A 22,749-nucleotide genomic window follows, 5' to 3' on the forward strand; every position below is an offset into this window, starting at 1 on the left:
ACTTCCCAATATCCCCAATACCCAAGAAAAAAGATGAGCCATCTGTCACGATCACCGGTTCTGGTGGTTGCAGCACTGGATATAACACGCCGAACCTTGCTGGATCCACACAGGAGTCTGCCAGGAGACCGGTTATTTTCTCGACTTTGCACTGAGAGCTAGGTTATTTTATTTAGTTTGGTTTGTTTATTAACTGTATGTGTTTGCTTACTCAGCTCTAAGTCAGATGATAAGAGCAAAGTCAGTCTCGGACACTCACTCCAAACTCATTGCTCTTACTGTGGAGGAGCACCATCTTGTTCTCTCATCGCAGGCTTCTCTTCTGGAGGCCCGATGGCACGGGGGTCTCCAGGCAGGCCAAGACAGAGGCTTCACCAGCCCCTCTAAAGGGTGTATGAGTTAGGACTGCTTCTAAGATTAACCCAACATTTAACACAACGGTTCTGACCTTTTTCCCTTGGGTGGCAAGTGGCTCTAGATTGCTTTGGCCTAGCTGTCTTCTGTACAGGGCAGTATTTTTTGCTTGAATGAAGTTCAGTGCACAGACACTTCAGTCTCAATAAAATCAGATACACATACAGAGTTAAACAAGGAGACAAAGCACAACGCATGAGGTTGCAGGTATAAAATCTAATAAACTCGCTCCTCTTCCTGGAGCAGCTGTGAGGCTGAGCTCCCGCTTCTGTGCGTACAGCTCCCACAGACACCCTCACTGGAGCTTCATGTGGGCAGTGATTTCTTCATCTAATATAACGCATCTTCTGGGCACAAACATCATCCCAATGAGGCCACTCAGCCCCTCTGCAGGGCCAGCAGACCTGACTGTGCCATGTCTGGGCTCTGGTCAGCCATGTTATGCCCACAGGCCTGGATGTTTCTCATCTAAACTCCTCCATCTGAGTTGTTCCAGTCTTTCCCTCCAAGCTGGTCTAGCTTTAGACACTGCGTGCTGCCTTTGAGGAGCTCTTCTTCATGCTCGTGGCTCTCATCCCAAGGAATCAGTAACTTTTTGGAGATTTTAACAATGAAAGTAGGCTTGAAAGCTAGCTCGCTGGACAACAATATCAATTACAATCAAAAATTTCAGACCTCAGCTGAGCGATTTTAGTTACATCAAGACCCTTTTCTTCCTGCCCAGTGGCAATACTTCGCTTGTTCAGCCTGCAGAAGAGAAGGCTGAGAGGGGACCTGATAAATGCCTATAAGTATCTGAAGGGTGGGTGTCAGGAGGACAGGGCCAGACTCTTTCCAGTGGTGCCCAGCGACAGGACAAGGGGCAATGGGCACAAACTGAGGCAGAGGAAGTTCCATCGGAACGTGAGGAAGAACTTCTTCCCTCTGAGGGTGACGGAGCCCTGGCCCAGGCTGCCCAGGGAGGCTGTGGAGTCTCCTTCTCTGGAGATATTCAAGACCCACCTGGACGCGGTCCTGTGCAGCCTGCTCTGGGTGACCCTGCTTCGGCAGGGGGTTGGGCTGGGTGACCCACAGAGGTCCCTTCCAACCCCCACCATTCTGTGATTCTGTGTGTCTGGATACCCACTTATGACTAATTTTTCATTTGTCCTCTTTCACTCTTCAGCTACACGTACGTCAGCACAAAATGGATAGGAGCACAACCGAGTCCGTTGTAAGCCGCTTTCCTCTTCTACCGCGGTATAAACAACTGCTCCCGGGAAAAGGCAGCAGAGGCCTTCGCCTTCGGCTGGAGCGCGCCCGCACAGCAGAGCAGAGTCGGCTCGCAGCACCCAGGAGCGCTTTGTGCCCACCCCGTGCTCTGTTGTGCCACGGAATCTTCCCACATCAGGTGCGAGCAAAGTGCACCGTGTCGCACGCCATCGCTTGAGGCATGCTATCTCATGGTCTGCTGCACAGGAAAGCACCAAGGTGTTCCCTCAACGTCCATAACTGCCTTTTCTCCATACTGTGACTTTTGGCACTACATTTTTTCCAGAACCTAGGCATTTTGGTTGTCTTTTCACCATCCAAACCCACCCTGCACTGGTAACCAGTGCTTCTCTAGAGAGGCTACCCTGGTTTAAAGACAGACCGAACGCTTCAGCTCTACTTGCAAGATCGATTGCTTAAATTCCACAGCGGTCACAGGCAGGTCCACAAAGCGGCTGTGGAAGCTTCTTGCAAGAGTGAGAGGATAACGAAGATGATGCCCCAAAGCATCACGCACTGCCGCGCACGCTCACTAATCAGCCAAATGCCATGAAAAAGCATTTGTGCAGGCTGGGAAGAGGCAGTGATGGGTAGGATTGTGCCGTGAGGCACATCGGGGATGATCAGAGGTAACTGGGTGGGATTACGAATATTTTCTCCTTTCCCCAACAAAGGATGTTTTAAAGCTCCACAAGGGGCATGGACGGGCTTGATGTCCCCTATTCAAAGCATATTACCAATAATCCTGGGGAGATAAGGCTTGTCCCTGGCACAGCGGAGCACGAAGCAGCGTCAGAGCACTAGGAGCTTCTTACATGTTCCTCTGAGGAACAGGGATAAGGTAGGATTGAGAATTTCAGACTGGGACGAGCACAAAAAACTTACTGGCATAGACCAGACCTGCCCGGGTCCTCTCATTTTGATGTGCTCTCCTGTGGCAGCAGCTTTCTCCCATCACCAGCTGGATTGTCAGCGGTGTAACACAGCAAGGGAAGGTTTTGGGCTTGGATTTTGTTCTTCCTAAGGTACTTGTGTCTTCAGCTGCAGTGAATATTTATCTCAATATCAAGCTGGTTCAGCCTTCCTACTCCTTAACCTCTCGGTGAGTCTTTGTTCCCCAGAACCTGTTAGTTTAAACTGGGTCAAATGCTAACAAGCGTGTCAGCCCCCCTCGCCCTTAGGACCTGCCATAAAAGATCAGGCTACACGCCCGTCAAGCTCTTTGTCCTACTTGTGCTGCAAGGAGCCGATGCCCGACGCCTCAGAGAGGTGGCAAAAGCCTGCTCTTTAAAGGTTACATCCCTTCTCCTTGCTGTGACACTGTTGCTTCACTTTTCATTTTCTTCAGCGTTCTTCAATGAATTGGAAATCGTGCTGCTGGTGATGGCTCGCTCAACTCCTTCCCCCAGCTCGAGCGCTTCCTGTGGAGGACCTTTCACCAGCTGCCAAGCCACATTGATTTTCCACTGAAAGCCTCTCCTGTTTGGCTCTAATATCTGCGTGGTCATGAGACCCCGTAGGATGGAAGAGAGGGAAAACAACTAAGATGCCATACGGATGTTTGTGACGCACAGAAGAAGAGTTTCCTACTTACGGCTGACTTTCAGTTGAGCAGTTCACAGGGCTGTGAGCTACTTCACGAGAAGCTAAGTGTGAACAGGCAGCTGAAAGTAAAGGGATAAGGATGGGATGAGGACGGACTGTAAGACTGAAACTGAAGTCATTCTGGCACAGAGAAGAGCGTATAGCAGAAGTGGGAAGAAAAACAACAACAGCAGAAGATTTCATGGCAGTGTTCGTAAAGAAAATGATGTTTATTCTCTGAGCTTATGCAGGAAGACTGTTTAAAGCGCTGGAAAGGCATTGGCTGCCTTAGGGTTTTAAACCAAGTAAACCAGATCACTCGCCATAAGACATAAAGCAAAGAACATTTCCTCCAGTGCAGTTCATCGTCGCTTAGAAAGCAGATACTGCAGGCACATATTCTAATACTAAATCAAATTATAATACCATTAAAGCAAGTAGCTCATCTTCTATACTGGCCTCATATCTATAAAGATTAAGCTTGAACAAAAGCACACGGCTTTCCTCTGTCACATTGTATAATTATTACTCACACAGCAGAATTATAGATAACAAAGTAAAAGATGACTACTTTCCTGCATCTCTGTCGTAGGATCTCTGAAGCTTCTGTGATTTAAAATGTAAAGGTTTAAAATCTCTAATCCCCTGTTGTAGCTGATTGCATTTTATTTATTTTATGTACATCCAGCACACGCACACCCTTGCATTGCAAACACATATAGGCACATTCCACTCTTGTCTGCTTTCAGTGAGGATCTCTGGGGGAGACATTTCACGAGGCAACTGAAATGATTTAACAGCTAATTGCACCTTCTTCCCACCCCCCCTCCCATGACTGGCCCTATGTTCCTGCTGCTTCCTTCCTAAAAAATCCGTAGTCTTGTCTGCCTCCTGGGTGAGTGCGTCCAGTTCCCCACCACCGTCCTACCAGACGGGCAAGGATGGGCATGGGGCAGGACTGTTGCCTGTCTCCAGCCGCGTGGTCGTTGTGCTGCAAGCCAGGGTTCACACCAAGCAACTCAGCCCTCCGCTGAGAAGGCACCTCCTGTTCAGGGCTGGCCTCTTCTCCCGTGCTTCAAACCTCCCCTCCCAGCCTGAGTCAGCCCTCTCTGGGGTGCAGATCTCGGAGGGGAAGTGGCAATGACGCCCCAGGCAGGCAGGGCACGTGGACTTTGAACATCGCCTCAGAGACGACTCCCAGGCAAGTCCAGCAGTGGCCATGCCTGGTTTCCAGAGGTGCGTGTCCTTCGCCACCCTGCCCTTTCCTTTCCACGTGTTCAGTGGCACGGAACGGCAAAAATCCATGGCAAGTCACAGAATCACAGAATCACAGAATAGTAGGGGTTGGAAGGGACCTCTGTGGGTCATCTAGTCCAACCCTCCTGCTGAAGCAGGGTCAAGTCCTGCCACTTCACGCCACTCCTGCCTCTGATTTTATATTGAGCTTGCGAGATGCGCTTCCTCCTGCTGAGCAACTAATTAGGGGGGCTTTCCTTCCTCCGGCCCCCCCCAAAAGTCAGGAGTAGGACCGTACACAACCATTACCTTTTGTATGATTCAGTGCCAAGACCCAGAGGTCAAAGACCGTATTTTGCTCGGAGTGAGGTACGCCTTCTGCTCTTTACTTGTAGAAGACGCACAGACTGTTCCAGCCGCTACTGAGATAAAACCTAATCAGCAAAGCGCGTTGCTTGAATAAATCACTAGCGTGTCACGCACTAATGGAGGTGTTGTGCTGGAAGCATCGAGCTAAAGCACCCCCACACAGAGATTTCCATCCATCTCTGACAGCATCGCTCCCTCGCTGCATGACCTTGGCCAAATCGCTCGTAGCCTGGCTTGCAGCGGCACCAGCCTCCTGGAAATCAGGTCAGCGCGCTCCCCGGGCTTCAGCCGCCCCCAGGAAAAGAAAGCAAATGCTGCTTCTCCTCTGCCTGAACATCTGCCAGGCACAAAGCTCCATTGTTCCCAAAGCCGGCCCCGCTGGCGTCGCACCGGGAGGCAGATGCACCTCGGCGTGGGCAGCAGCCCCAACGCCCAGTCCTTCCAGCCCACGCTTCCCAACGCCGTCGTCTGCTGACAGATGCCCTTCACACCAGGCCTGAGACGGAGCGGTTACTTGGTGTGGACAGCAAAGCCAAGTTCTTCATTTTGGAATAATTTTTGCTCTCTGCTGAGGGTGTTTGTTTCCCTGCCTCTAAACTCCCATTCCTCTGTTTTCAGTGCCCAGGACCCCGGTACCTTACAATCTGTCTGCTCGGGAAAGACCCAAGGAGGTAAAAGAGTCTTGCAGCCCACCTGCCCACGTAAAGCATGAGGAAAGGGCTGTGGCCTTTTTTACAAGAACACTAGAGCTTCACAGGTACACATTGCGGCAAGGAAAAAGGCAGGAGGAGAGCCTGGGGAGCTCCACGTCCCCGCAGCAATGTTGTCTGCGGTGGCAGGGGTTTGGGCACAGCCGTGCCAGTGGTTGGTGCTCCCAGTGAGCTGATCTCTGGTGCTGGGAAGGCTTCCAGAGGAGATGCACTCCAGCTGCCACATCTACCTGAGAAACGGTGTTATGTTCAAAGCCTAGTCATAAATATTGGTTTCCTTTATCTCGGTTTCCAAAAATCAGGCACTCTTCTGTCTGCCGATACAAACTGAGGCACAGGAAGTTCCAGCTGAACATGAGGAAGAACTTCTTCCCTCTGAGGGTGACGGAGCACTGGAACAGGCTGCCCAGGGAGGTTGTGGAGTCTCCTTCTCTGGAGATATTCCAGACCCACCTGGACAAGGTCCTGTGCAGCCTGCTCTGGGTGACCCTGCTTCGGCAGGAGGGTTGGACTGGGTGACCCACAGAGGTCCCTTTCAACCCCAACCATTCTGTGATTCTGTGATACCAGTGGGAGCATGAACCAACCCTGCGTTTTCATGCGCTCTGGACAAAATCTGTCCGTGAAGAGCAGGTAAGCTCTTTGTCAAAATGCCTTTGGCCTCTGTACAGATGTAATTAGAGTCTGATTTCAACTTCCCCGATTTCAATTTCCCAACTTCCCTTTGAAGCCTTACTCACCGAGAAGTGCCAGACACCCCGCATCTACATTACAATGCATCCTAGCACACTTGAAAGCCCAAGCTCTCACTGAAGAAATCCAAATCAACCGAATCCATAGCCAATACACAACAGAAGATCAAGGACAGGTGAAAAGTATTTCCTGCAATGAATATGCATTGCAGATTGTTTCCTCACTGAGAAAGGACTGCTGCTTCGCTGCGTGCTCTGCTCCACTACACGTTCACATCATGGCAGCAATGTTATATTAAGAATCTAAAAAAAAGCAGTTGCAAACTGAAGCACTCTAAGGTCTGTTTCGACTTCCTTGCTAGTGTTTTTAGCAGAAGTCTCAACATTTATGTTCAAAGGTTCCGCCTTATCCCTCTGCCACTCGTTCTTCATGCTTGATAACAACACATCACCTTGAAGTACCTGCTGCTTAGGACAGTTACTACTGACAGCAGCTAGACTGTAGCTCTTCTGCACTGGCTTACTGCACTCCTGCTTTAGCTCAGAAAAGCTGGCAATCAGCGCTGAGCTCACACCAAACAGAAGGACAGAGATCAAAGCGATTCACTTCTCCTTGAGGATCATGTTTCTTGGCGACTTCCTCGCAAACCAACAGCCACAAGTTACTGAAGCCCGGATCCACGCTGGGCGATTCCGGCGGTTCCCATCAGGCACATCCTTTGGAGGTGGGAGCGTTTGACACCGTCTGATGTGTCAAAGAGCTAGCTCGGCGCCTCCCTCCAGGCCAAAACGCTTCCACCATTGCTGAGCGATCCCAGTAAACAGTGTTTCCCAGGCTAAATCAGAGCCATTGACTTCCCAGCGCTCAGCACTGCGGGGCAGGGGGGAAGGCAAGAGAGCAGCAGCATTTGGTGCCAGGCGCTGTCAGCGTGTCCCACTGCTCTGACTCCGATGTCAGCCCAGGGGTGGGGGGCAGGATCAGGCCCGGCGAGGGGAACCAGGCTGGGAACACAGCCCCAGGATGGCTGTGGGGAGGGGGATGTCCCGGTGGGGCCCACAGACAGGCAGGGCCAGGCCGTAGGGAGCTGGAGACCGGCCCTGCTGTGACATGGCTGGGGCAGGGGCGGACAAGCCTCAGGGGTGCTGAAATGGGGTCCTGGGCTGCGGGCAGGGTGGGGGAAGGCCCAAAGGGTGGCCAGGGCCAGCAAGACCCAGTAGTCCCCTCAAAGCCCTGACACCCACCACATATAGCCGAGAGGTGCAGCTTTCAGTCGTGGAAGTGCTTGCTTTGGTGTTTGGAAGATGGCAGATCCTGTCTGCTCTGCTACCCTCGGGCCATTTACTCCGTCTGAGGATCAGCCTGCCTGCAGATGCTCCTGCCCTGGCTCCCTCGGAGCCGGCTCGTGGTGCTGCAGGGTCACACTCGAGCTGGGCGCCGCTGCTGGCACGAAGCCTCAGCTGATAAAACCCAAGCAGCAAGATGGCACAGCACGGCGTTGGGGGTCTCTCGGGCTGCCTTCAGTACGAAGAGCCCTGGGGCTGTGACAAGGAGGTATCTGAGGAGCTCTGCCCAGCCCCGTGGGTAACAGGTCCGGCTGGAAGCGAGCCGGCTCCCACTGAGCCGTTTGGGTGCCTCTGCACCGTGTCCTCTGCTGCGGTGGAGGGAACTGCAGTGCACTGCCAACGCACCAAGCCTGGAGAAGCTTGAAACGCACCAAGACATTGTACATGGGCTAATGTCAGTTTAAGTCGTTCTGTAAGCAAACCCCATGGATCTGCTCATGGGTGTATTTGAAACCTGTTGATACAAACGTGGCAGAGTCACCTCTGTCCCAGAGCAGAGCTGTGCCAAACATCATACGGATGGGAAAGCCAGCCAGGAACTATCACTTTGTAGGACACCACTGAAAACTGATAAAAGGTCCAAAGACTTGGGTCCTTTTCCAGCCCCTTGTGAGCTTCCCATGCCTCCATGTGCATAAATAGTAGCTATTCTGTCCTTGGTCACACTGAACTTCAGCTCCAGCCTGTTGATCATGTGAGGCAGCTGGCTGGTGTTTCAAGGGAGCTGTGTGTCCGTTCCTCTTGCATTCTTGCAGTGATATCACTTGTTTTCCATGCCCTCTGTATACTACTGCAAAAGAGTGAAGAGCAAAGGTCCTGACATGGCATGACCCTGACTCACCACTAAGTTGCTCAAGGACCTCGAAACCCTCCCAAGATGCAGCAGCAAGCACCAGCCAAAAGAGGAGGAATATTGTATCAGGTCCTTGGCAAACGGCTTCCTCTCGGAGCTCTAGAGGGTAAGCACCACCTGTCTGCCTTGGGTCTGTCTCACATCTCCATCGTTTCCTCTGTCCCCAGGTCCCTGCAAGAGTCCAGATGTTTGGCAGACTACCATGTGGAAGGCAAAAGGAAGAGTTCAGCCAGTGCCAGGTTCTGAGGACCAGGGGAAAACCACAGAATTTGAATTACAAAATCAATGGGCTGCTGTGAACTGATGTAGCTCCTTGAAAACTTGACTCGCTTACCTTATCCCTGGCACCAGTGGCTGTTAGCATGATCCTTAAAATCAGATGACCAAACACACTACAGCTTCATCCTTCATTTCTGGAGCAAGCTAGAGCAATTTTCTCTGCCTGGAGAAGAGAGAAGGAATTAGCCATATGCTTAAACACAGCAGTGAATCCAGCCTACCTGGCAACAGAGAGAGCTAAGCTTGGGAAGCATCACTTGCATTAGGGTCCCCATCTCACACTCCAGACTAAATGTTGGCTTAGCTCTGTTGTTTGACATTGTTCCTGCCTGTCTTGGGAAAGCTAGGGCCTGATAAACGTACTGAAGTCCTGAGGCTTGGATATCACCCTTGGTACGTCACACGTGGAGGGGACGTGAGACTCAGCCATGCGGGGAAGGCAGACAGGATGGGTTTTCCTGCCGCAGGAGGCCAGGAGGGATGAGGACATGGAGAATATCTTGATTTCATTCAGGAAAACTTAGGCAGCTACAGATTTTCTGTAGACTGGACTGGAAAGGGTCTGTAGTATATATGCAGCCCATTTCCCTGGCTGCCCATTTTCACTCAGCTCCCACCGTCTTCCTCTCTCAGGGATTTTCAGGGAAGCCCAGAAAAAAAATTACTAACACAAAACAAGAAGAATAAACCCCAAATAAATGCTGTGACACCAGGCACAGCCATTGCTCACCTCTATTTACAGTCCCCCTCCCTTCCACCTGCAGCTGTGTCCCCCCCCTCACGCTGGCCCAGGCCTCAGTGATACCCAAAAGCTTCCCACAGACTGCTGTGTCCCCACACTCCTGGCCACCCAAGGCAGGACACTGGCATCCAGAAAGCTGTTACAGAGGACCACAGGAGCATCACAACTGTACAAGAAGTACAGCGGGGATGGCTCCGTTCGTGGAAGACCGAAGGGAGAGCTGAACAAAGCCCACTGCCAGCTACCCGCCTCCACTTTCAGAGTACTTCTAGGGGTAGTTGCACCACCTCAAAGCGGCCGTGCCAACGTGGTGGCTGCTTCCCCTTAGTTGCTGCCTGTGCTTTAATCTTCTTGCCTTACAGCTAAAAGCACCAGAGCACCTGTTTTTACAGGAGACGCCTCTGGGCACCTTCGTTAGCGACAAACACGTTCAGCGGGCTGCACGGCTTTCTGTCTGATTTTCCTCCACAGTGAAGTTTCACTCATGCTGGCTGCTTGTCACAAAATATTGGTGGGACCTGAAACCTGGGAGCCCGAGTGTCATTATTTTGAGAGATATATGACAGTCAACGTCCCAATATTTTGAGGATGCTTCAGCCAGTCAACAACAAGGCTTGAAAATGCGTATCCTCTAGTTTTAACATCAAAATAAGTGTCCAGACAATACCCACAAAGAGAAGCACAAACCATCTGACTCTGTGTGCCTTTCCAGGCTTTGTCTGCACTCAAAAACGCTCCCGTGTCTGACTGCGTGCTAACATGAGCAGCCAAACACCCTTAAACTACACATACAGACAAAGACAAAATCAAGAATGACCTCAGAGATGATCGTTTACAACTTCGTGGTCTTACCATCAAGGCTTCTGCGGGGACTCCTCATAGCAGGAGGACTCTGTCTGCATTGGCACAGGGGTCAGATTAATACGGCTTCTCCTCGTTTCATCATGCTCCCCGCTCCTCCAAAAAAACTCTAAACAAAAAACCAAGCTGCATCTTGCAGATTCCCCTTCTTGCATCCACTGTCAGAAGGTCCTTGATGCCTTCACCTCTGCCAGCTGCTGCCCCTTCCTGCTCCTGACCTGCTCCTCCTCCTGCAGCTGGCAAGGCAGCGGGGAAGGCAATCCTGTGAGCAACACAACTAAGGCTTTAGGGACAGATTACGGGTAATGTGTGATGCGTTTTGTTAGGATGTCTCTTCTTCACCTGCAAAAGTTGTACCCTGATTCTGAAACGAGTGGCTGTGGATTGTAGCTGAGGGCGCAGCAGAATGACTGGGTTGCCTCTCCCTTACCTAACCAGGGCTCTCATCTTCAGTTTTACCTCAGCTGCTGGCTCATGTGCCAGCTACGTTTTGGTAATGACTTGCTTCCACAGCCTCTGGCTAACGACAAATTGATCCTGATGTGCAAAGCCCCTGGCTGTTGATACTGAGTTGTTGGGGTGCTTGTTTACCAATCAACAGGGCTCGGAATCCATCCGTCTTCCCTTCTGTTGATTTGCACCGAGGTCCCTTCACCGCAGCAAACTATGACCTTGCAAAAAAGAGGTCTGGAAATCGGGGTTGTAGCAGCTGGAAGAGGAGGAGTGAACTGGGGTGATCACCTGGCTGCTGAACCGCCTTCCTTTGAGTTTAACCTTTGCACCTCCAAAGACTGGTGAGTCGTGGGCTGGTTAACGTGAAGGTAGCTCCAATCTGCCTTCCCCCCCTCTCTGTCCTTGTGCAGTTCCGTTTCTTTGTTGTTAATTGGCTCAAACAAGATTTCCTCCGAGACTCGGGCAGTTGTATCGTCAGCCAGGAATCCGCTAACTCCCTTGGACACGCAGGGGTCCCTCGTGTGCTGCTCTGCTACTGCATTTTGCAGGTCTTGCACTACTCCACGATACACCGAATCGATGGCGTCTTGTGATCAAAGACGTCCTTGTCCTCCAGGCAAAGTCCAGCACAGTCATGGTCGCTGGCTGCACTGCATACCATACACCTGAGCAGCAGAAAGTCTCAAGATGCCACCATCTACAGCAAAAAGCCTTTGGAAATTAAACATTTTTTTCCCCACGGGGCACAGGCTTTGATACTTTGCTGAAGTGCTCAGCACAAGGCACCTCCTGGAAGTCTGAGCGGTTCCCCTGGACTTTCACTGCTTCAGCAGGAGGGTTGGACTAGATGACCCACAGAGGCCCCTTCCAACCCCTACTATTCTGTGATTCTGTGATTCACCAGAAGGATGGCAGCTGTCACTGGCCTCAGAGCTTTCTTATGTCACGCCAGGAGTCCATACAACAATAACGGAACCTTTGTAGTTAAATAAGAGAGAGGGGATTTCTGGTTTTAACGTCACAGCCGATGTTACTGGGAAGCAAGGCCTTCACCCCTTCTTTTCTGCTGAAGCAATCCCTAAGCTGGGAGCAGCCACGCAACCTTTTGTTTAACCGCCTCAGCGCCATGCTAGCCTGCATCGGACAGCAGCGACCCCTCCGAGGCTCACACGGCGACCGAGGAACGTCACAGAATCACAGAATCACAGAATAGTAGGGGTTGGAAGGGACCTCTGTGGGTCATCTAGTCCAACCCTCCTGCCAAAGCAGGGTCACCCAGAGCAGGCTGCACAGGACCTTGTCCAGGCGGGGCTCTCCAGAGAAGGAGACTCCACAGCCTCCCTGGGCAGCCTGGGCCAGGGCTCCGTCACCCTCAGAGGGAAGAAGTTCTTCCTCATGTTCAGCTGGAGCTTCCTCTGCTTCAGTTTATGCCCATTGCCCCTTGTCCTGTCACTGGGCACCACTGAAAAGAGCTTGGCCCCATCCTCCTGACACCCACCCTGCAGATATTTGTAGGCATTTCTAAGGTCCCCTCACAGCCTTCTCTTCTCCAGGCTGAACAAACCCAGTTCCCTCGACCTCTCCTCGTAGGGGAGATGCTCCAGTCCCCTCACCATCCTCGTAGCCCTCCGCTGGACTCTCTCCAGTAGCTCTTCATCTTTCTTGAACTGGGGAGCCCAGAACTGGACACAGTACTCCAGATGAGGCCTCACCAGGGCAGTGTAGAGGGGAAGGAGAACCTCCCTCGTCCTGCTGGCCACACTCTTCTTGATGCACCCCAGGATCCCATTGGCCTTCTTGGCAGCCAGGGCACACTGCTGGCTCATGGTTAACCTGTCGTCCACCAGGACACCCAGGTCCCTCTCCACAGAGCTGCTCTCCAGCAGGTCCACCCCAAGCCTGTACTGGTGCAGTCACACGTCAGGGGTTTGGGAAAACCAGACCCGAGAAGTTACTTGTTAAAATACCAGTGGAAGAGGCTGAAGATCCAAGCGAGAAAGCTGTCCCCTCAGATTTCTCCGAGAACCTTCTCAGGGACAAAACAAAGCATGCAAGGTGGAGGTGTCTGGGCACCTGTCAGCGTGCCTAAAGCTGTCACCAGCCGCATTTCATGCGGTGTCCGGAGCTGATGCTGCTGCTACATTACCGGGTTCTTTATTCCCAGCACCATGGTGAGTATCTGGAGGGCACAAAGCCCTCTGTCCTGAACCGCACATTTTCTGCACAGTTTGGGGTACTACGAGCGTTTTCAACGTCTCCCTCCGCGGAGGGGACCAGCAAGAGCTGCTGGAAGACCCCAAACTTTTGAAACTTCACGGTTCCCCTGAGGGCTCCAAGAAACAACGCCCTTCCCGGGCCTAAACCGCCTCGGTCCACGCCTTTCCGTGAACCTTGGGGATCGGTTCTGCGAAGGCCGAGAGCCAGCCCTGCCGTGGGACAGCGCAAGGCCCGCAAACACCGCTGCGGGCTGCGGCGGGCCCCCGGCGGGCGGGGAGCCGCGGGGCCCTGCCCGGCCTCCCGCAGCCGCAGCGAGGCCCGCGCCCGAAGGCTTCCCCGAGCCGCTGCCGCTTTAAGGGCGGGCGGGGAGCCCGGCCCCCCCCGGCCCGGCCCGGCCCCGAGCGGCGGGGCGGAGCGGCGCGGCCGCAGCCGGGAGCGCCAGGTAGGGTGGGGGTGGGCCGGTCCCTGCCCGGCCCCGGTCCCTGCCCGGCCGCGGTCCCTGCCCGGCCGCGGTCCCTCCCCGGCCGGCGTGAGGCGGGCGGCCCGGCGGGGGGGCTGCGCTCGAAGGCGCCTGCTGCTTTCGGGAAAAACTCCCCGAAGCTGGAATCGGTTTTGGGCTTTGGGGGGGTTTGGGGTGGGGTTTGCCGCTTTTCGGTTTTGCCCCCTTTTGCGGGTCCTGCTCGCCCGCCGGTTTGGCTCCCGGTGAGGGGGGAAGGCCAAGGCCGTCCGGCGCCAGGGGATCCGTCCCGATGCCTCCCCGCGCCGAGCCCCGAAGCTCAGCTCGGCGCTCGGGGCACGGAGCTCTCGGCGGGGGAATCTCCCCCGACGGCTGACTTAAAAGGAGCGAGCGTCGCGCCAGGCAATGCCGAGTCTCAGCCCCGCTGACTCGCGGCGGTTCGTGGGGAAGAACCAGCGCGCAGCACCAGCTGCCGCGGTGTCCGTCGCTGAGGGGTTCCGGTTAACCTTGTGCTTCCCTTAGGCGGGTGGGGATCGTACAAAGGCAAGGGCAGGGTCCTGCACCTGGGGAGGAACAACCCCAGGCACCAGTACAGGCTTGGGGCGGACCTGCTGGAGAGCAGCTCTGTGGAGAGGGACTGGGAGTGCTGGGGGACGACAGGGTGACCATGAGCCAGCAGTGTGCCCTGGCTGCCAAGAAGGCCGATGGGATCCTGGGGTGCATTAGGAGGAGTGTGGGCAGCAGGACGAGGGAGGTTCTCCTTCCCCTCTGCTCTGCCCTGGTGAGGCCCCATCTGCAGTGCTGTGTCCAGTTCTGGGCTCCCCAGTGCAAGAACGATGAGGAGCTACTGGAGAGAGTCCAGCAGAGGGCTACGAGGATGATGAGGGGACTGGAGCATCTCTGCTACGAGGGGAGGCTGAGGGAGCTGGGCTTGTTCAGCCTGGAGAAGAGAAGGCTGAGAGGGGACCTAATGTGTACTTACAAATATCTGCAGGGTGGGTGTCAGAAGGATGGGGCCAGACTCTTTTCAGTGGTGCCCAGCGACAGGACAAGGGGCAATGGGCACAAACTGAGGCAGAGGAAGCTCCAGCTGAACACGAGGAAGAACTTCTTCCCTCTGAGGGTGACGGAGCCCTGGCCCAGGCTGCCCAGGGAGGCTGTGGAGTCTCCTTCTCTGGAGATACTCAAGACCCACCTGGACAAGGTCCTGTGCAGCCTGCTCTGGGTGACCCTGCTTCAGCAGGGGGGTTGGACTGGGTGACCCACAGAGGTCCCTTCCAACCCCTACCATTCTGTGATTCTGTATGGCTCTGCCTTCAACAAGGAAGGCTTTCGTTAATTACATTCATTAATTACATGGACCGTGCTGAATGGCATTCTCAAATGTGGAAAAATGCAAAACTTTCAGTCCCATGTGTTTATTTGTAATGGAAATGCAATGCCTCTAGCCAGCAATTCAAACAAAGACTTAACCAGAGTATCAGCCCAAACAGCCCAGAGCCTTGCAGGAGGGAAGGTCACAGCTTAACATGTCAGTACGCCATCAAACGAAACCCAGCGCCTAAAGCAGAGGCCAGCACACAGCAAAAATGCCGCCAAACACATATGAACTTTTACTAAATATACAAACAAATAAAGAAAAACTGAAGTCACGGAATATGAAGCGCTAAGACTTTGTTGTATTAGCATATTTTTCCCGTTGTCTGTTTTTGTTAATCACGACTTGCACAGCTCTAGCTGGTGAAGCTGGCCGCAGGGGTGAGCTGAGGTCGGTTCTCTTCATGCAGCATTCTGCTTTTTCATGAAAACCGCTGCAGAAGAGAGACAACATTCACAGAAAGAGTGCAGTTTCTCTTGTGTCTGTTCGTACTTGCGGTCCTGCTGCTGTGGAAGCACGGGCTTTAAATGCTTCTGTGGCCATCAGCTTAGGGCGAGGTTCAGAAGCTGTGCCCTGAAGCAAGCAAGTCCGAGTTACTGAAAAGAAATTAGGGAGCAAGATGAGGAAGAAAAAAAAGATACAGAAATAGTAAAGGATGGATGAAGGGGGAGGTCTGAGCAGGAAGGCAGGGGAACAGTTGCGCTCTCTTCAGGCCACCACTCAGTAAGGGTACAGCATCGGCCTAAGAAAGACCCAGGGTCTGCGAGAGACAGTGGAGAAGAACCTGGTGATGGTGACAAAGTGCTGAGAGGCTTCTCTTCATTCGCCTCTCAGCCGAGTCCTGGGGCTCTCCGCTCTCGTGATCCTGAAGTGAGTCTAAACTCCGACGTACCAATCTCCCATTCTCCTGTTCTTCACTGCTTGTGGCCTGAAAACTGGCCTTGAGTGGTGTCAGAGGGCCTTTGAGTGTGAGCTCATCCAGTCTGCCTGTCTCACCTTTTAAAAACTTGGTTTTTTAACACGTGTTGAATTCAGTTTCTCTCTCTTTAGACAGCTTGCAGCACGTTTGCCTGGTTTCTCACAGGGAGTGGGCTACAGTGATGGAAGTCTACTTTATTCTACAGCTGAGAGCATCCACGTGAGACTACTGCACCATAAGACTAAGCGATCCTTTAAAATACGGACTGGCATGCAACAAATTGGGAGTGTTCTGAGCAAGATCAGTTCTTTGGGATTTTTATTTATTTTTTTTAATTTTTTTTACATTTTGGAGCTGGCAGCCTGAGAAATCTGAGGGAGAAAGGAAAGTCTTCTGAGGAAATCATTCACAGAATCACAGAATCACAGAATAGTAGGGGTTGGAAGGGACCTCTGTGGGTCACCCAGTCCAACCCCCTGCCGAAGCAGGGTCACCCAGAGCAGGCTGCACAGGACCTTGTCCAGGCGGGGCTTGAATATCTCCAGAGAAGGAGACTCCACAGCCTCCCTGGGCAGCCTGTTCCAGTGCTCCGTCACCCTCAGAGGGAAGAAGTTCTTCCTCATGTTCAGACGGAACTTCCTGTGCCTCAGTTTGACTTCAGAAAGATGCTTTCACGTAAAAGACTCATCACCATTATAAAACTAGTAATTAATGGCATTTCTCAAGCAACCTACTGATAACCTTTGCTATGCCCAGAGGCCCTGCAATGCCGGCACCCTACTGCAAAGTCTAAGATTCAATGGAAAAACTTGAAACGGGAGTAGCTTGCTGTGCGTATGTCTCCGAGGCAGAGGGAGGGAGATGTTGAAAGGCTGCACGTTGAATTTTCAGCTCTGTCAGCTGTCCCGCTAACTAGTTGTTTCTGACGGGGTACGTTCATACCGCTCTCCTGAATGGGTCACTTCATTGCTTCTTCCTTAAATCCCGTTTCTTTCGGACTTCGGATGCCCTTTGGGCAGGGGCAAGGCACACACGGTCACAAAACCTCCTCGTCCTACAGCCCTGGTGGTGCATAGCCTTGAAGTCACTGAAGAAACATCACTTACGTAGCATTGTTCTCCTTTCAGGAACTGCCATCCATCACTATGAAGAACAACACCCCGTGAGTTCGTTCCGAGCTTTCTGCCTCGTCACCTGCTGTGCTCCTCAGATAAGCTGTGCTCCGAGCTCTGCCCGGGAGGGTTTGTCCTGGGGGAGGCATGGCCCTCTGCGGCTGGAAGCGGCTGCTCCTCGTGGGCGGGCAGAACCCCTCTGTCAAGGCCTGGAGGAGCAGGAGGGGAGGCCCCTCTCTGCGCTGGAAGCGCTGCTGCCACTGGAGCGCCGGCAAGGCTCTGGACCCCGAGGTGAGAGCGTTTTTGGAGGAGAACACGGAGGTCACCAGCAGCGGGCACCTCACGCCAGAGATACGGCTGCGCCTCCTCACCCCTCGCTGCAGGTTCTGGAGGGAAAAGCTGGACCTGTGGCCTTACGGGGACCCGTTCTGGGCAATTTACTGGCCAGGAGGTCAAGCCCTCTCCAGGTACGCAACACCAAAGCTGATAAATCCGGTCTGCTGTGGGCCGGGATGTCAGATGTGGCTCTGCTCGTAGCGATTCCTCCTCCTCCTTCCATCCTCCTCTCTGCTGATGCAGGAGAGACACAATCTTTGCTGGCTGGCGGTGAAGTTTCAGCACCCACTGCATAGAGAATAACTGATGGCTCTTACACTGAGATCTCTTGTCTTCAGTGGCCATGGCATGTGGCTGACAACGGGGCTGAGTTTGGAAGCCTGTGGAGGGGCTGTGCGGTTGCCATCAAAACCTAGCAAGGTGTTTAATTCCACCACGTTGTCGCCCCACTCAGAACGACAGCCGTTTTGTCGTGACACGGGGGGGTTTCTTTTGCAGGAGGCAGACAGGAGTGTGGATGTGTGTCTGGGCTGTTAAGAAAAGTAGGCTTATGCTGATGCACCCGGAGTGCTGGTTAGCCTGAGTCACTCTCCCACTTGGGATCTCAGCAGCCTTATTGGGGCTGTCTTCTAGTCGCATCAGAAGCCACGTTTTGATTTTGGCCACTTACTGTCAAAATGCCTTTAGCGTTCCAGATTCCCAGCAACTAGTTAAAGTTCTTTTATTCTGTAAAATCAAATCTCTCACTGTGAGCAGCAGAAAAAATTAATAATTGTTACAGCAAAGAAGCTGTCAGACGTTCCCCAGGTAGATGAAAGGGAAGGATCAGAACTGCGGCTTTATCATTTTTCTTCAAGAAACCATAAATAGGAAGGGCGTTTTTGATGAGGAAAATGATGAGTCTTACAGTTAAACTGTGAGTTGATTAGCCTGCCACGTAGATGAACTACAGTACTCCTAAACATTGTGTAATTAAATCCAGTAAGGTAATCTCTACATTTTGTTATCATATGATTCATACGCCCAGACATTTGGGTAGCAATAATAATTATCTGGCATTTCACCCCTTTACTGACTTGTCGTTTATGCACTTGTTTTGATGTATTGGGAATGTCAGAAGTTAGCCGCATAATCTGGAAAAGTAAAAAGAAAAAGGGAGCATGAAAACATGCTGCTTCTGTAACTCTGCTCGTTTCACAGCTGGCATCTCCACAGCATCAGGAGACTCTGTGTCAAGCTGTTCCTCTTGGTGTAACCTCAGTACCTCGTTCACCCAGCATGGCAGACGGCAGTCCCCAACAGCGGCCTAATGTGTCAGGGGGTACAGTCGGTTCCGAAGTCCCCACCATCATTAGCGGTAACTGGAGAACCACTCAGCTGGAAACGGGGCACTTGCAGCATTAGGCCAGATCCTGCTCTACGCCAAGTTACTGCTGGAAAGACATTGCAAACCCAAGCACAGCCCCTAGGAAGGGAGCACTTTCTGTGGAGGTCCCACCCCTGTCCTCCACCTGTTGGTAAACTAGGGACTGTCCTCAGCTGAGTTGCTGGGCCTCTGCACAAATGTCCTGCCTGGGTGCCCTCAGAAAAGAGAGCATCTGCAGATCTTCAAAGCAGCAAATAATGCTGCAGCATTATGGGAACCGTGTAACAAAGCCGGGTGCCAGACCTCCTAGGAGAAGGTGATTTTCATGAAAACTGAGCCAGTTTCACTCACATACTCAGAAGCACCAAGCTGTGCCTGTCCAAGCTGTCTGGTGGGATTCCTTGTGATGACCTGCAGGACAAGAGGCGTGCAATGTCAGGTCCTCCTCATGTCTCCTGGGTTTCTGATCTGCGTATTTTGTATCTCCTGTCCTGGTCTTGACCTGCCTGCTGCTCTCTCTCCATAGCTTCAACTGGTTAGTTTGAGGGTAGGTTGTCTTTTGTTCTCCCAGTCTGGGCTCCTGGGAATCTGTATGCAGACGTGCTGGGATCTAGGTGCCATCAGCACTTGACACTCACTAGGCCGCCTGCTGCTATTCCTGCTGGGGCTTCCAGGCTGACATTCCCATCCATTCTTTCACCATTTTACGCCAATCTTAACATTTCCATTACAGTTCTCTGCATTGGAATGCATCTGCAAAAGCTGTGCTTACCAGGAGCCCTGCGTGAAGAGTCAGCCATCACCCACCATGCCAGAAGGCAACACAAATGTGGAATCCTTTCCTGTTTCTACTTGAACAGAAGTTGTGGCAATTGGTAGTAAATTTATGGCAATCTGCAGTAATTTAGGTCACATGAGGCTCTTCCCCCTGTCACTTAGGGCCTTCCCCTTCGCAGAAGATTAAATTTCAAGGCAATTGTTAAAGTTCTGAACCCTCACTAATGGCTCTGTGATTTGTAATGTTTAACAACCACCGCTGCGTGCCTTCTGTCAGCTCTTCTCCACTTCCAGCCTAGAGGTTTTCGCTTGCTGATTCCTCTTGGCAAGTGTCAGCAACGAGATGGAGATGACTCTTTCTGCTCGCCACTGCCCTGCTCTCGTTTTCGTGTTGCTGCTCGGGAACAACATGAAGCAGATCAGAAGTATTTGCATCTGTGCCTGCACGGCTCAGGAAAGGAGAGGAGAAATTCCTCTTCTTCTAAGCAGCTGCATAAGCAGTATTTTAGGGCAATGGGTAGGCCTTGTCTTCCGAGGGGTGAATACATCTTCACGTTTCTTCAGTCGGATTGCTTTTAATTGCTACAAATCCTTACCCACAGCTTACTTTCCTGTTTCTGATGCCAAGCATGTTAAGCCACCTTGCAGTTTGTGTCCGTTGATTAGGCAAGCTCGCCTGTCAGAAGGAGCTGAAGGAAATTAAATGTTGCTCACGTGGCTGGATTTCTTTTTGTTTGGCTGGGGGACAGTGGAGGAGTAAGGAAGAAGGATGGTGGTTCTTGATTTTTGTATCAGCAGAGACAACTAAGGAGCTATCTACCAGCTGCATGCGTGGAATAGTATTTTTAAGATACCACACTTCATTACATGTATGATAAGAACTCTTACGCAGCATAATGCAAAACTAAGAAATTTGCACAATCTTGTTCATTGCTTTAACAGTTTTTCTTTTTAGGTATATTTTAGATAATCCATGCGTTGTTAAAGGACGATCAGTTTTGGATCTTGGAAGTGGATGTGGAGCAACAGCAATAGCTGCTGTGATGAGTGGTGCATCACAAGTCCTTGCTAATGATATCGACCCTAGTAAGGCCTCTTTTTTTTTTTTTTTCCAAGTCTGTGTAAAGTTATTTATTGTTTTTTTAAAGCACATTTTACATTGAATTTTCTTTGCTCCATTTGGGAGCAATTCGGGTTCCAAAGAGAGTTCTAAGAATGCCAAGAAGATGAAGGGATATTGCCCGCATTAGAAACTGCATTGCACCAGCCTCTCCTGCACTGAGTGTATCTCCAGAGCTCTTTTGAGCTCCTTAGAATGAACAAATGGCCAAGTTTTTATCAAATGTTGCCTATGCACCATCACGGCTGGTTTGGAAGAGAACGCCAAGCGCAGGCAGCGAGTTGGCTTCTCTGTAGGACCATAGCATTTTCCTGCACTTTCATATGTTAAGGCCTAGATTTTGTGTTTTTCCCCCCAGACTTTGTTTTCCCGTAATTGACTTACAAATTCAGTTTATTCATAACTTAATTACTCCCTGGTTAGGGAGGAAGTATATCTATAGATTAAGGCAGTTGTGGATATTCTGGTTTGATTCTGTGACTGGTTTCCATTGGAAGTAGTTCCACTGGAATTATTCCATTCCAGGAATAGCTCTTTCCTGTGTCATGATAAAATTCCAACACTTTATGGCAGATTTTGTTCTGTAATGAAAACTGTGGAAGTCCCTGGATAGGATAAACAAAAATATTTAAGAGATGAAATTGAAAGACATGTGAAGGAAATTTGTAAGGGGGCTGAACGGCAGAATCCTAAAGGCACCTTTCATTTTACTTTGACTTTTCTTCAGTTGCAGGAATGGCAATGATCTTGAACTGTGAACTGAACCACCTGAATCCCTTCCCCATCACCATTAAGAACATCATTAATTCAGAGGCCGGCGACTGGGACCTCATTGTTCTAGGAGATATGTTTTACGATGAACAACTTGCTGACGGTCTGCATCACTGGCTAAGGAAATGCATCAGGAGACGGCAAACTGAAGTGCTGATTGGTGACCCCGGCAGGCATCAGTTTTTAAGCCACAGCATTTGCAGTCAGTTGCACAAAGTTATAGAATATTCACTTCCCGAGTATACCAGACAAGAAAACAATGGATTGACATCAAGTATCGTCTGGAGTTACCAGCCCTCAAATAGCTTAGAAAACTGCTGAAGCTGGCTTTCTAATGAATTTTGTCTCACTGGGTTGGATTTTTTTTCTAAGCATGTAGAATGAAAATGGGAATTAAACATGGAAAATATCTGTTGATGCAAAGTAGATTCCTGTACCTTCACTGTACTGATTTCGGTCATACTCACTGAGGCTTTCGCTCCATTTGAGGTACAAGCTACATGCAAACTCTATTCACAGGGGCCTGCACTGGAGTGCAAATGCAAAGACAAGTTACACCTAGGAGTTTGCATGCTCGATGTTTTTCATGTACAGCTCTCTGACACTACTGTGAAATGTTCTGGACGTTCAGCGTACTGCTGTGCCGAGACAGCGGTGGCTGAAAGATTACTGCACTGCTTTCACAGACTTCTGCAGCTTATTTACTGAGAAAATTATTGCTGTCCTTCACAGGACGCTCCACTAGATTATTAGCTCATACTATGCTCAACTTAAAGTGCCTTCCTCTTTTTCTGGGTATCTCTTCTGAATGTCAGAGTAACTAATTTGAATCTTCCCCTCTATAATAAAAGTTTACTCTCCCCTGAAGCTACCAGAGTGGTTATTTAGGAGTTGGACACAAATCTAAAATACGCTTCTTGAACTCTAGCCAAAGTAAAAGTTTTTAGTAAGTGGAAAGTGACTAAGAAGTAATAGGTATAGGGTAACTATCCCCTAGAGGGTAGGGTCAAGTAATTTACATTCCCTAAATTTGCAGGGGTAAAAAACGCAATCTATCACCATGGGAAATCGCTGAGGGATGAAAAAAAAAAAAATCTTTCCTTCCATGTTGTTTCTGAACAGAAGGTAACTAAATAAAAACAGGGAATAAGAGTCGGATACAATTATTTTTCTCTACTTTTGAGGCGATGCTGGACAACAAGCTCCAACATCATTCTCAGCTACATCTGTCAAGGAAGAATCCTCTGCAGGATAAAAGAAAAAAAAAAAGAAAATTTGATCCACAGGTAAGAGGCTGTAAATGTAGCCATTTAACGAAGAACCTAACGTTTCGAGAGCAGTCTTGCAGGAACTGCCACCTTTAGCAGTTAACAACTGAACAAGCAGTGATGGGGAACCAATAACTGCAGAACGGAACACAGTGCACCTACAACTATGCAAACAGCAGGTAATGCAGTGGAAGCTTATAAAGGTAAAAAAGTATGTGGTACTCACTCAGAAAACCGTGG

The 22,749-nt window shown here is 51.0% G+C and overlaps 1 protein-coding gene across 1 annotated transcript; it reads left to right on the plus strand.

Moving 5' to 3' along the window:
• The first annotated feature begins 13,400 nt into the window (after positions 1 to 13,400).
• Positions 13,401 to 22,098, plus strand: ETFBKMT (electron transfer flavoprotein subunit beta lysine methyltransferase). Its single transcript, XM_075428385.1, has 4 exons — positions 13,401 to 13,447; positions 16,887 to 17,338; positions 20,306 to 20,436; positions 21,198 to 22,098. Exons 2-4 carry the CDS (start codon positions 17,019 to 17,021, stop codon positions 21,560 to 21,562), a joined length of 816 nt encoding a protein of 271 aa, XP_075284500.1. The 5' UTR covers positions 13,401 to 13,447; positions 16,887 to 17,018; the 3' UTR covers positions 21,563 to 22,098.
• The last annotated feature ends 651 nt before the right edge of the window (positions 22,099 to 22,749 follow it).

This window comes from Opisthocomus hoazin, chromosome 8 (genome assembly GCF_030867145.1).
Source record: "Opisthocomus hoazin isolate bOpiHoa1 chromosome 8, bOpiHoa1.hap1, whole genome shotgun sequence".
Classification (NCBI taxonomy): Eukaryota; Metazoa; Chordata; class Aves; order Opisthocomiformes; family Opisthocomidae; genus Opisthocomus; species Opisthocomus hoazin.

Bases quoted from the DNA above. Each gene is read 5' to 3' on its own strand.
- ETFBKMT (XM_075428385.1), top strand. From the start codon at position 17,019: ATGGCCCTCTGCGGCTGGAAGCGGCTGCTCCTCGTGGGCGGGCAGAAC. The intron at 17,339-20,305 runs GTACGCAACACC...TTTTCTTTTTAG, and splicing joins GGAGGTCAAGCCCTCTCCAG to GTATATTTTAGATAATCCAT. The intron at 20,437-21,197 runs GTAAGGCCTCTT...ACTTTTCTTCAG, and splicing joins TGCTAATGATATCGACCCTA to TTGCAGGAATGGCAATGATC.